Genomic DNA, 12797 nt, shown 5'->3' on the forward strand with positions numbered 1-12797 from the left:
TCTTTCTTATGCTGGGTCTCAGTTTCTCCACCTGTTACAAGATGACGTATCAAGGAGGCCTCTCCTCGCATACCACACCTCTGTCTATTTCTGTATGTTCCCTCGCTGAGATCACCTATTCTTCCTGGTTTGTCACTGTATGTGTGGAGGGGTGATTTTCTGTCTCTGCCTCTCTCTGGGGCTGGATCAGTCTTATAGTCAAGAGGGAGACTGATTTCCGGGACTTTTATTCAGGTTCAGTCCCCCACCTCCTTTCCCACTGCACCTCCCCTTGTTGCAGGCCAGTAAAAGGTGCTCCCACAGTTAACAGTGCATTAAAAGGCCCAACCCTTTAATTCTGTATATCTGTTATGTTCTGACCCCATATTATTACAAATACACAGTGAATAAACTGAGTCTTAACATTCAGTGCTTCCTTTTTTCATTAAAATTTTAATAAGCATCTATTAATACAGTACCCTAACAAGGGGACCACTTTAGGACAGTGTGCTTAGGAATGATGATGTGTCATGGGTATCCCACCCTATCCTCATTCCCAGCTTCATGACTGTTGTGTGAGGTGGGTCCAGGTTGACCACTCGGAGAGAATTCACACAGCCTCATCTAGACTCAGACCACGCGCTTTTTGGCAGGGGGTCATGCACAGGAGTGAGCAGCAGGGGGAGGGACCTGACAGAGAAGACTCCCAAATCCCGTACCCCCTCACGTGCCCCAGAAAAGTCCAAAAAGGAAATTGAGGGGGAAACCAAGTCATTTATTATTTCTTGAAAAAGTCCGGTGAGGGGCAGGCCGATAGCATTTAACTGGAAAGGAATGAAGGGACTTAGTGCAAAACAGCTTGTTGGTCCGGGAAGTGTGAGATTAGGCAGGTTGGTGTTTGCAGCACTGATTGGGGAAGGGCACTGTGAGGTCAAATGAGGGGCAGAGCGGAGCATCTCAGGAGTCATTCCTGTGCCAGGCTCCAGAGCCCTGAAAGACTCAATGCCACTGCTATATGTGTGAGAGGCAGGTCAGCCCCCGTTGGTTTCCACAGTGTGGAGACAGTCCACGGCTAGGGACGCTGGGTCTGTGCAAGGTCAGTGCCAAGTCTGTGTGCCGGGCTCAGTCCCTCACTGAGTGCCTCCTTTCCTGTGTGAGGGTCTGGTTTGTTTCCTTAGAGTCAGGTAAGCCACCCTTTCCTGGCCGTTGGGGTTAGTCAGTCTCTCGCGTCAGCTGGTCTGCGTCTCTTGTGTGTTTGGACGGGGCTGAGCGGGTCGGAATCCGTCTGTCCTGCCTCAGCCCCGCTCCCGCTCCACCCCTCAGCCAGGCCCCAGCGTGCTGATGGTGGTATAGCTCAGCCTGGACAGCGAGGCGATGGAGGGGGTGGGAGGGTCCTCGTCCGGCAGAGGTCTGGGGCGAGCCCGCGGAGGCCGGGGACAGCAGCGGGTGCAGGTGTCGAGGCAGGCCTGGCGAAAGCGACGGTGCATGAAGCAGTAGACCAGGGGGTTGACACAGGCAGAGGCGTAGCTTAGCAAGTGGATGAAGGAGATGGGCGCACCCGAAAGTGCGCGATGTGCGCCGGGCCCGTCGAAGGCGCGCCACGTGTTGGCGCTGTACACGGGCAACCAACACAGGAAAAAAAGCACAACGATCACCAGTAACATCCGCACCACGCGCTTCTTAGCCAGCAGCTTGGCCTGGGCAGGCCGGGTGCCGGATCCTGGGCCGGGCGTGGGCGCGGTCAGCGCAGACATCTCCAACGCAGGCCGGGAGCGCGGAAGCTGCACGTAACAGCCGTCGCCGTCCTCACCCGCCAGCCGGGTCTCAGACCGGCAACGTCCGTTCGCTTGGGCAGGACCTGAGCACAGACCATGCGCGGTCAGATTTGGAGGCTGAATCCTCTAAATCGCACACCTTTCCGCCCCACCCACTTTATGTCCCGCCCCTTCCCAAAGTCCCGCCCCCTCCTGGATTTCACCCACCTTGTCCCGTGCCACCGGGCAGCACTCCCTGACTTCCGACCCGGCTCTGGCTCTCGCTGTCACTGTCACCGTCAAAGCGAAGCCCTAAGTAGAGCTCACGGGAGATAAGCCCGTAGGCCACCGCCATAACCACCCCAGGCACGAAAAACAAGAGCAGGAGCAGCAGTACCGACCTGGAGACAGAGCGCAGACCAATCAGCGGGTCCCTGTCCAGCTATAATCACTGATGTTTCTAGGGCTGGTGACCGCGTCCCAGAGGTAGAGGTAGGATTGGGGGTACAGCTGGGAAGGGCTAGAGAACTGGGGAGGAGCCCTGAATGGGGATCCCAGGGTGGTGGGTCGTGGTACTTGTTGGAGCAAGATTCTGGGTAATGCTTGTGAGTGATGGGGATAAGAGAAGGGAATTCTCAGGAATGGCTAATAGGCACCCTCACCAGGTTTGGCGAACCCGCGCACTGGGCCATCGGTGCATGCATTGCAAGACACGAGGCCCCGCTGGCTGCACGGCCGTGTACACTGGGTAGGGCACCATGAGCAGTCCGGACAGCATCCACGTGGCTATGATCACACGAGCCGCGTGGGAGCGCGTCTGCCAAACGCGCGCCTGCAGTGGTCGGCAGATGGCGCTGTATCGCTCCAGGGCGATGGCCACGAGGCTTAGCGTGGACACGCTCACAGATACCCCTAGAAAGGAAGAGGAAAAGGTTACCTAGGAAACATGCGCTACACACTCCCCAGGGTGACCTCCACACTCCAGACGAAGACAGACCCCTACATTCGGCAAGGACTTGAGGAGAGGAGAGGGCCAAGGCAGGCAGGGCGATTGTTTACCTACCCATGAAGTAGGAAACCGCCTTGCAGACGACTGTGCCGAAGATAAATGTGCCCATGAGATTGGGCAGGAGGGTGAAGGGCATGCAAGCCACAGCCAGCAGGAGGTCGCTCACTGCCAGTGAGAGCAGGAAGGCATTGGTGACGGTCCTCAGACGGCGGCTCAGCCCCAGGACCACGATGATGAGCACGTTGCCTCCAACACTCATCAGAAAGATCACAGCGTAGAGGGTGACCCTAATGGCCAGCTCCAGTTCTGGGTAGGAAAGAGGTGAGGTGGCAGTAGGGGGTCTGGCCCCCACTCAGCTGGGCTGTCCAGTCTCACTTATTCCCCACTCTTCAAGCCCTACTACCCAGTCAGATCCCCTGCTTCCCAAATCCTCCCCCCTCCCCCACTGGCCCAGGACCCACTCAGTAAATGGTGAACTTGAATCTGTTATCCTTTTAACCTCTAGAAGCCTGGTTAAAGTGGCCTAACTCTACCCTTCCTTAAGAAACCCTGTCTGTTCTCAAGCTTTGCTCCAAATCCTTCCTTCTCTTTGCAGCCAAACTTCTCGAAGAGATTATTTGCATCTTTTCATCCACTCCTCAATCTATTACAATCCAGTGACCTCTTCCCCATTACTGTTCATAAGTGTTCATTGCAATTCTTCTCATGGTTACTAAGCATTAACTACCAAATCCAAAGGTCCCTTCTCAGCCTATTTTACTTGATGACCTCCTGGTAGCATTCAACCCTGTTGACCGCTATCTTTTGAGACACAGGTCTGATCGTCTTTATTGTCTTAAAAAACAACAATAATCACTGAAAAAACAAGCAAAAAGACCCTTTACCTACCCTCAACTGTCTTCAGCTAGTCATCAAGATTCTCCCAGAACTGGCCTTTTCCTCTCTCATCCCTGCAATGCACTCATTTAAGCCACCAGATGACTCAGTTTCTGGAAGGCATCAGGTGCACTCATGACTCTCCTTTGCTCTTGCTCACGTTGGTTTCTCAGCCTAAAATGCTCTTTCACCACACCCCCTCCACTATTAATACCCTCCTCCCCCCAATTAATGACTCTCAATAACAAACTTGTTTTCTGTTATCTGGTGAACCCCTACTTACCATTGTCTTTCAAGATTCAGACTGACTGCTCCCTCCTCTATAAGGCCTCTCTGGGCACCTTATTTGGAGCTAATCTCCCCTTCCTCTGACCCATGCATGTTCCCTACACATCTGTTAGAATGGCCTTTACTTTCTTCCTTGTGTTTTAATTATCTATAAACATTCACTCTCACTCCACAAGCATTTGCAGAAGATTATCTTTATACTAGGCACTGGGGACAAAGAGATGAACATGACAAATGCCCCGAGAGCTCTCATCTGAGCACTCACATTCTAGAAGTCTAGGGGGAAACTCAGACATATAAATAGATATCTGTCACACAGTGTGATAAGAAGTGAGGTTGAAGAATAACAGAATGCTCTGGGAGCTCACAGGAAGCACACATAGCGCTGCTGGGCTAGACAAGGGCTGACCCCGGTCACTTGTGTCCTTGCCTGTTGGGGGGAAGGATTCATCACTGGGCTGCCATATCACAACCAAGACAAAACTGAATTGAATTAAACTGGACCCAGTCACCCATGCCCATGGCCTCAGTGTGAGGGAGACTGGAGGCTGGAAGGAGAGAGGGCAAGGGACAGAACCTACCAGGTTGAGGGGAGGGAAGGGCCCAGAGCTGCATCATTCTTCATAGCCCCATACATTGGCTGACTTTTGCCTTAACTCCCAAATTAAACTGTTTTTTTTCCCCCATATCAATAGTTATATACTTATCCAGAAGTTGTTGTAGACTTCAAGGAAGTGCTATATACAAGAAACCTCCTAACTGAAATCCTGCAATGCAGGAGACACAGGAGATGTGGGTTCGATGCCTGGGTTGGGAAGATCCCCTGGAGAAGGAAATGGCAACCCACTCCAGTACTCTTGGGTGAAAAATTCCATGGTCAAAGGAACTTGGCAGGCTACAGTCCATGGGGTCGCAAAAAGTCAGACATGACTGAGCGACTAAGCAGCACAGTACTTTCACTGAATCCAGCCATGACATTACTTTCTCAGAGCACACAGCAAGTAAGGAGCTGGATCAGAACAGAATCCTGTCTCTCCATTTCCAAAATGTTTTGTCTCCTGCTACCCCCTCACTTCTCTGTCATTCATCATGCTGCCACTACCATACTCTACCCTGGCATTTCTTACCGTATTATTTTGTTCATGTTCTGTCTCTGCCACTAGCCTATGAGCTCTTGAAGGGAAGGGGCAATGCCCATCCTGTTCTTCAGCATGTCCCTAACATTTGGCATAATGCTCCCTGCACAGGAGGTGTTAACACCTGCTTGCTAATGAATCTTAAAGGGATCTCTGTCACTGTCCACATAAATGCATCTGCTCTGTTTTTCCCCATCCATCCTTCATCTCTGTGCTTCTAAAGCTCCAGCATGCGCTCTCCTTGCTGCTTCGCTGCCTCCGTTTCTTTGGAGACCCATGTTGGAGAATCTTTTGGGTGGTACAGGGGAAGGGGTCAATAACAGGTTGTGATTTGGGAGGTGTTACTTTTACTATTATACACAAACCATCTATGTCTCATTTAGAAGCTGGGCTCCCTCTCGGCAGGGAAGGCTTATGGAAGGTTTGCTTATGTGTGACAATTTGAGGTGTGTGTGTGTATGTGTGTATAGGGGGAAATAAAGAACTTTGGGAGGGGGGATCTCTGTCAGAGAGGTCCTTGGACCCAAGAAAATAGAACAGGTGGTCTGTCTTGCATTTGTTGTGTCTCCTTTCAGTCCACTGCCCCTCTATGCCCCTCCCCTTTCCTCCCATCCCTTATCTCTCTTGTTCTATTATCTCTCTCACACCCTCCTTTGTCCCCCAGATGTTTCTCTTCAACTAAATTTTTTTTTTTTTTTTTTTTTTTTTGCTGCACTGTGGAGCCCTGGCAGTAATAGCACTGAGTCCTAACCATTGGACCACCAGGAGTTCCCTTTCTGTTACTTCTTGATTCAATAACCACACCTAAAGCTTGGATGGCACTCTGAATTGTGAAAAGCACATTTCTCATTCATTCACCTGGGGTACAGCCATCAGTGCCTTGACAGTCTACCTGTGGGTGTCATTCTGCTGGGGATGAGTGTGTGCTAAATCGCTCAGTCATGTCGGACTCCTTGTGACCCTATGGACTGTAGCCCGACAGGCTCCTCTGTCCATGGGATTCTCCAGGCAAGAATACTGGAGTGGGTTGCCATGCCCTCATCCAGAGGATCTTCCTGACCCAGGGATTGAACCTGAGTCTCTTACATCTTCTACATTGGCAGGTGGGTTCTTTTACCACTGTGCCATGAGAGCAGACCAGAAATCAGACCGGGGGACTCAGAAGACTAGAACAGTTCAGTTCTGCTTCTGGTCTAGAGCATCTGCATTTGTTCTGTGGGCAGACAACTGTGGGAACAAAAATCCAGATGATGTCACATAAAACAAGAACAGGCTTTTCTAAGAAATGATTCTACAGAACAGTGAAGCTGCTGATGCCTCAGATCCTGCCGTTCACTGGTGTGTTGGATCTGGTTACCCATCACACAGACATCAAAGTGGTACCCATGCCTCTGTGGTGAGCATGGGTAGCATCTAACTGATTGTGAACGGGAGCAGAGTGAGCCTTGGGAGTACTTGAGTCTTAGAGATGATATCTGGGTGGGTGAGGTTAACATATATTTCTGTGGGCATTATCTAGAGAAGGGTAACAGCTATGTGTCTATAGGTAATATCTGATTGAGTGTGTGTTACTTTTTAGCTTAGGTAATATCTGAGTAAGTGTTGTAACATTTGAATGAGCCAGGGTCTACAGATAACATCTCGTTTTGTAGATAACATCTACAGGAAGCATGGTTTACATTCAGAGGTCTGTATGTGAATGAGGGAAATATCCAGCTGACGGTGGTCCTAGATGACTGGCCAGAAGTAATATGAAAGTGTAAGTGGGCAATATTTAAGTGAGTGTAAATATGAGATGTTAACAGATTAGGATGTTAACCTGATTGAGTAAAATAACTGAGCGTCTGAGTGACCACAGGTAGTATTTGAGTCTTTGCAGGTATTATCTGAATATGTAAGAGTTATATCTATGACTTTATAGGTAATACCTGGAGATGGGTTCCTTAAGTAAGCATGAGCAATATTTGATTATATGTGGATAATAAAAAAATGAAAGCATGTGTGTTTGATGGATGAGGAATATCGAAATGACAGTGGGCAATATTAAAGTAAGTGTGGGTGGCATCTGTTTTTCTGTGGGTAGCTTCTTTATTTCCCATTTTTTTTTTATTTTTAAAATTGGAGTATAATTGCTTTACAATGTTGTGTTGGTTTCTGCTGCACAACAACATGAATTAGCTGTATTACCTCCTCTCCACCCAAGCCTCGCTCCCACCCCTCCTCATCCCACCCCTCTAGGTCATCAGAGCACTGAGCTGAGCTTCCTGTGCTATATAGGCAGCCTCCCACGAGCTATCTGGTTTACAAATGGTAATGCATATACATCAATGCTATTCTCCCAGTTTGTCCCACCCTCTCCTTCCCCTTCTGTGTCCACAAGTCCATCCTGTGTGTAGTTTCTGAGTGAACATGGGAAACATTTAAGTGTATGCAGATTATCTCAGAATAACGTGGGTAACAGCCACATTTCTACTGGGATCACTGGGTGAGCCTGGGTGAGATGTGTCTTGGGGGTAATAGCTGAGTGAGTGTGGCTGACAGTCACTGCTGGGTGTCACATCCAGGTGTGTGTGGGCAGCAGCGTCTAGATGACTTGGGCTCTGAATCACTGCACATTCTGCTTGCTCAAGGTCCCTTACTCTATCAGCTAGCCTCTCAGTCTTCTGCACTTCAGCCTTCCTCTCTCTTGGCCCATTCCCCATCAACATTTAAAAAATGGTTTTGTCTCTGCAACACATACACATTCAAAAGACAAACTATATGTGCACAAGCATGTACACACATACACACACATACACACACACACACACACACACACACACACACACACTTCCCCAACCTCATGTTATTTCTAGAACTATCCTGTTTTTTCTTTGTCTCTCTCTCTCTCTTCAAAACATATGGAAGTTTTTATCTGCATGCCTTAGTTCACGTCTCATAACCCCTGCTCCATGGCCCAAACTTCAACTGACCATAGTCAGTAATAACACCCTAATCCTAACTCCACAGCTCCTCCTAAGATGTCCTTTCCATTGAATCCGAAGGATGCTAGTCTGACCTTATCTGACTTAAATGGGCAGCATGTGATACCCTGTTTGAAATTTTCTTTTTTTCTTTCTTCCTTGCTTTCTTGTCTCTAATGGTTTCATCAAGATCTCCTTCATGGACTCCTCTTCTTCTGCTTGGCTTTTAAAAATTGGTCTTCCTCAAGGTCCTATCCCAGGACCTCTTTTTTTTTTTTTTTTTTAATCTGACACAATCTTTGTATGATTTAATCTAGTCTCATGGCTTTCATTACTTCCTCTAGACAAACCAAAACCTTTCAAGTCTGCATTTCCAGCTTGTACCTCCTAGATCCTTGGATTCAACAGCTTACTGGGCAACTCCACCTGGATATTTCACTGGCATTTAAACTCAGTGGGTTCCAAATTGAATGGATAATCTCCTCCTTCAAAGCTGTTTCTGCTTCCTTGTTATACTCAATATACAGCACAACAACCATCCAGTTGTCTAAGCCAGAAACCTGGATGTCATCCCTTGACCTCTTCTTCCCTCTCCATTTCTAATAAATCATCAAGTTCTGTGAATTTCACTTCCTGAAGTGAAGTCGCTCAGTTGTGTCTGACTCTTTGCAACCCCATGGACTGTAGCTTACAGGCTCCTCCATCTATGGGATTTTCCAGGCAAGAATGCTGGAGTGGGTTGCCATTTCCTTCTCCAGGAGATCTTCCCAACCCAGGGAGTGAACCCGGGTCTCTTGCATTGTAGGCAGATGCTTTACCATCTGAGCCACCAAGGAAGTGAAGTGTCTCTCCAAGCCATCCAGTTCTCTCCATCTCCACTGCCAACAGCTTAGCCTAAGCCAGTATCATCTTTCACCAGGGCCAATGTAACATAATAGCCTTCGAAGGGATGCCCCTCTCCCCATCTCTTGTCCTCCAATTCATCCTCTTTACTACAGAACTAATCCTGGCAGCATGACTGCACCTTTCGGTAGTTTCAATTGACCTCAGGATAAAATCCACACTCCTTAGACAGTTCCATATATTTCTCTGGGATCTCTCTAGGCTGGTCTTCATCCTGAGTGTTGATCATTCTTCTCTTATGGTACATGTTCCAGGCACTCAGAAACTGTGATACACTGAACGAAAGTGCTGTGGATTTAAACTCTGGGTGTTTATACATACTGTTCCTCTGCTTGAGGTGCTTTTTGCCTTTTCTGCCCCTTCATTTGGCTGACTTTCCCTCAGCTTTTTTCTTTTTAAATTTTTATTGGAGGAGAATTGCTTTATAATATTGTGCTGGTTTCTGCCATACATCAACATGAATCAGCCACAATTATACAATATGTCCCCTCCTTCTTGAACTTCCCTCCCATCTCCCACCCCCTCCCACTCCTCTAGGTTGTCACATAGTACTTCCTTCAGCATTTTACTTTTTATTTCAATTTACCCTCTACCTCCTCAGGAGGCCAAATTTGATTCCCAAAGCTAAGCTAGGCTAGAGGTGCTCCTCTTCTGTGTTCCCACATCCCTCTCAAGGCATGTCCCTCTTTGTCTGGCAATTCCCTGCTTACTTGTCTGCCTCCCCCACTGAACTGTGAGCTCCTTGAAATAAGAACTGTGACAGTTTTGGTTTACTCTTGTCCCTAGTGGCTAGCACAATCTCTGATTCAATAAATATTTGTTGAGTGAAAGTATCCAAGTGTAAGAATGAGAAAGTGTATAACAACGAGCTGAGAAAGCATCCCATATTTTATGGAGGTGAATAAATCCTTCAATTACAATTTATTCCCATTTTCCCTTCTAGAGCTTGGAATACTTTCCTTCTGCTTAATGCTATTCCCTCTCCTGGAATCCCACTTATTACTTTTCTGCCTCCTGAACTCCAACTTCAAGGTTCCCTCTTTGAAGTTTCAGATCCCATCTCCTTTGGGTGCCCACAATTTGGCCCCTCTTATGGGAATTCTAAATGCTGACTGTGGTTTTCCCATTGGTTTTTGTCTCTTTCCTGCATTGAAGATGAGAGTCCAGACTGGGTCTAGTTTAGTCCTCTGTACCTGGCACCTAGCCCAGGGACTATAGTAGCAGGAGTCTAGTAACCACTCAAGGAAAGAAAAGGTATGGGAAGGGGAAAATATGACTTGAGCTGGGTCATCAAGAAAATGTAGATGTTGAGTGACGGGAGGAGTGAAAGTCATTGCAGGGACTGGGTGAGTGAAAGCAGCCTGGGGGTGGGAGAGAAAGGTGGTACAAGGGAGGGGATGATGAATGGGGCAGCCAGGCTCTAGAAGGGTGAAACCTAAGGAAAGGCAGGATGGAGAGGGGGCTTGGAAGGGACCTAGAGACATTACTTGGAGACACCAAAAGAGAGCGGGTATAGAGCCTTGAAAAGAACTCCAGCTTGGGAGGCAAGGAGATTTGAGGAAGAGGGCAATGGAGAGCAGCCCCCAACCCAACGTCCAGCCTAATTCAGGTTAGGGGATCTCTTGGGGAAGGCAAGGGGTTGCGGTGGGCAACACAGGAGACTGTAATTGTCTGTAACTTCCCATTCAGGTCTTCCAGACTGCCTCTGCCTGCAGCCAGTCCCCTTCATCCCCCCAATCTTGCCTTTCTTTCTTCCTTCCTTCCTTTCCTTTCCCACTGAGTCTCCCTGAACTGACTGCAGAAGGAAAGGAGAGACTTGGAAGGGATTGGCCAGAGGAGGTCCTTGCCTTCCCACTGTCTCTCTCTAGCAGTGGGCTGTGTGTTGGTGAAGATGCTGCGTTTTGGGGGTGACCAAGAGCTCTGGAGTTGGCGAGGGGACCAGGGTGCGAAGGGACTCTGACCAGGTAGTGTGAAGCTGCGGTGGAGTTTTATCAGCTGTGAAGGACAGACGTGGCAGGGGAGCTGTCTGGGGACGGAGGGAGTACTATGAAGGTACAGTGTGGGCGTTTGAGGAGGCTATGGGGGCCTCTGTGAGTGTTGTGGGGTGCAGTGAGAAGGAGCTCGCGGAGGGGGCTTAGGGAGGCACCCACCTCGTGTCCCGGCTCCGCGGATGCGTGGGGGCTCACAGCTGAGGTTGCCGGTGCCGCTGCCGTTGAGGAGGGGGCCCCCTGGGCGGCACAGCGAAGCCCCCGGCCCGTGTCCGGATCCCAGCACGCTCCGGTTTGGCTTTAGCAGCTCCATGGCCACGGCTCAGCCGCCGCCTCCCAGCGCTCGCCCGGGCGAGCTCCCGCTGCGGCTCCACCTGCTCCCGCCGCGATTCCGGCGGCGGCTCGCGCCCGCCTGGTTCCCGCCCCCAACCTTGGCCCCGGTCCCTCCGCTCCGCCTCTGCGCGCCCCGCCTCTGCTCGCCTCCCTCCGGAGCTCGGGACCGCCTCTGTCCAGCCAGGGGACTCTCCGCCTCCCTCTCCTGCTCCTGACTTACTCGCGCCCCTCCGCCCCTCGCCCGGGCGCTGTCCTGCCTCCCCCCGGCGGGGCTGTCCGCACCCCACCCCCTAGATTTCTCCCTTCTTCTCTTAGAGATTTCCTTCCCGCCCGCTCCCCTTCACCAGAGTCCCGATTCCGGGGAATTCTCGGGAGCGTGTGTATCTGTGTGTGTTGGCGAGGTTTGGGGAGAGGTTAGTAGTGGATGGAGAGGTTGCGGGGAGGGAGGCTGGGTAAGAAGGCAGCGTTAAGAGGGACAGGGCGCGGCAGCCGCGGGGCTTAGCATCTTTTTCTGGTGGGTCGGGGAACCAGGAGGTGGCCCCCAAGACGCTGGGATCACCGGCTGCGGCGCGGACGCCTTAGCCCGCGGGAAGCGCCACGGTACCCTACTATGCCGCAGTGGCCGCAGTGACCGTGACACCATCGCTGGTCTTTCCCTGCAGCTCTTCGCCTCGGGGTAGCCCCCGCATTTGTTCCCCGCACCCTCACCTCCTACATCAGGCCCAACACCCAGGCTTCCACGCAAAGCGCCCAAGGAACCCTCCCCAGCGGGCAACGATGGGGATGGGGCAGCTTTCCCGCTCCGCTGGGGGAAAGGGCTGCCTGGAGGAAGAGTGACTTGGGGATCGAGGGGCGGCCGGGGTAGCGGCGAGAACTCCCCGGGATGAACAGGAGTGAGGCGGGGTGAAGGTGGGGTATGGTTCGGTTCCCAGCCCAGCGCAGGCTTAACCAGGGAGGAGGCGGCTGGCTTTCTCTGTGGTCTCCAGGCAGCGCCCACCCTCACCCCACACACTGAAGCTCCCTGTTTGTTCTCAGCGCAGGTGTAGCAGCCGGTGTAGGGCGTCAGGTTCCCACGGTGGCGCGGGGTGGGGGTGGCGGGGGGTTGGGGGGCTGGAAGGGGAGCTCTAGGGTGCACCGGGAACGCAGCTGAAGCGGGCATGCGCAGGACTGCAGTGGGTTCCGCTACTTGGGTGGGACTTGCCCCCACTAATGTTTCCTCCCTGCTCCATGTCATTCTTCTTCATTCCGAAGAAACTTCAACTAACTGGGGGTTTCATTCTCTGGCCTGACAGCGGTAGCTGTCAGAGGTGGGAGTTATCAGTCAAAGAGAACATTAGACAGGGGGGCGAGGTCTGAGTTTATCGGGAATTCAGAAACTTATCCAGTTAGTCTTTTGAAGAGGACCTGATCCAGCTAGCACTGAGTTTATAGAGGCTAAAGATATTGAAAGAGGATTTAAGCCTGAGGTCAGTGGGAATGTCGTCAACCCAACCCCCCTTCTCCTGGCACCGCCTGCCTTCCCCACCATAGCAGCCGGATTTGCTGTTTGTTCAGCTCTAGCACAGGTG

General features: G+C 50.9%; 1 protein-coding gene across 1 annotated transcript; it reads right to left on the reverse strand.

The window, feature by feature from the left end:
* Positions 1 to 588: 588 nt before the first annotated feature.
* CCKBR (cholecystokinin B receptor) lies at positions 589 to 11264 on the reverse strand. The gene is made up of 5 exons (XM_061136479.1): positions 11059 to 11264; positions 2797 to 3048; positions 2396 to 2645; positions 1962 to 2134; positions 589 to 1837 (listed from the first exon to the last, which is right to left on the reverse strand). The coding sequence occupies exons 1-5, from the start codon at positions 11207 to 11209 to the stop codon at positions 1299 to 1301; spliced, it is 1365 nt and encodes a 454-aa protein (XP_060992462.1). The 5' UTR covers positions 11210 to 11264; the 3' UTR covers positions 589 to 1298.
* Between the last annotated feature and the right edge of the window lie 1533 nt (positions 11265 to 12797).

The sequence above is a fragment of the Dama dama genome, chromosome 1 (assembly GCF_033118175.1).
Source record: "Dama dama isolate Ldn47 chromosome 1, ASM3311817v1, whole genome shotgun sequence".
NCBI lineage: Eukaryota > Metazoa > Chordata > Mammalia > Artiodactyla > Cervidae > Dama > Dama dama.

What these genes read in the sequence shown, in the direction of transcription:
- CCKBR (XM_061136479.1), bottom strand. Translation starts at nt 11,209, where the DNA reads ATGGAGCTGCTAAAGCCAAACCGGAGCGTGCTGGGATCCGGACACGGG. An exon ending in GGCGGTTTCCTACTTCATGG is followed by an intron (nt 2,646 to 2,796) that starts GTAGGTAAACAA and finishes CTTCCTTTCTAG; the next exon opens with GGGTATCTGTGAGCGTGTCC. An exon ending in GCGCGGGTTCGCCAAACCTG is followed by an intron (nt 2,135 to 2,395) that starts GTGAGGGTGCCT and finishes CTCTGTCTCCAG; the next exon opens with GTCGGTACTGCTGCTCCTGC.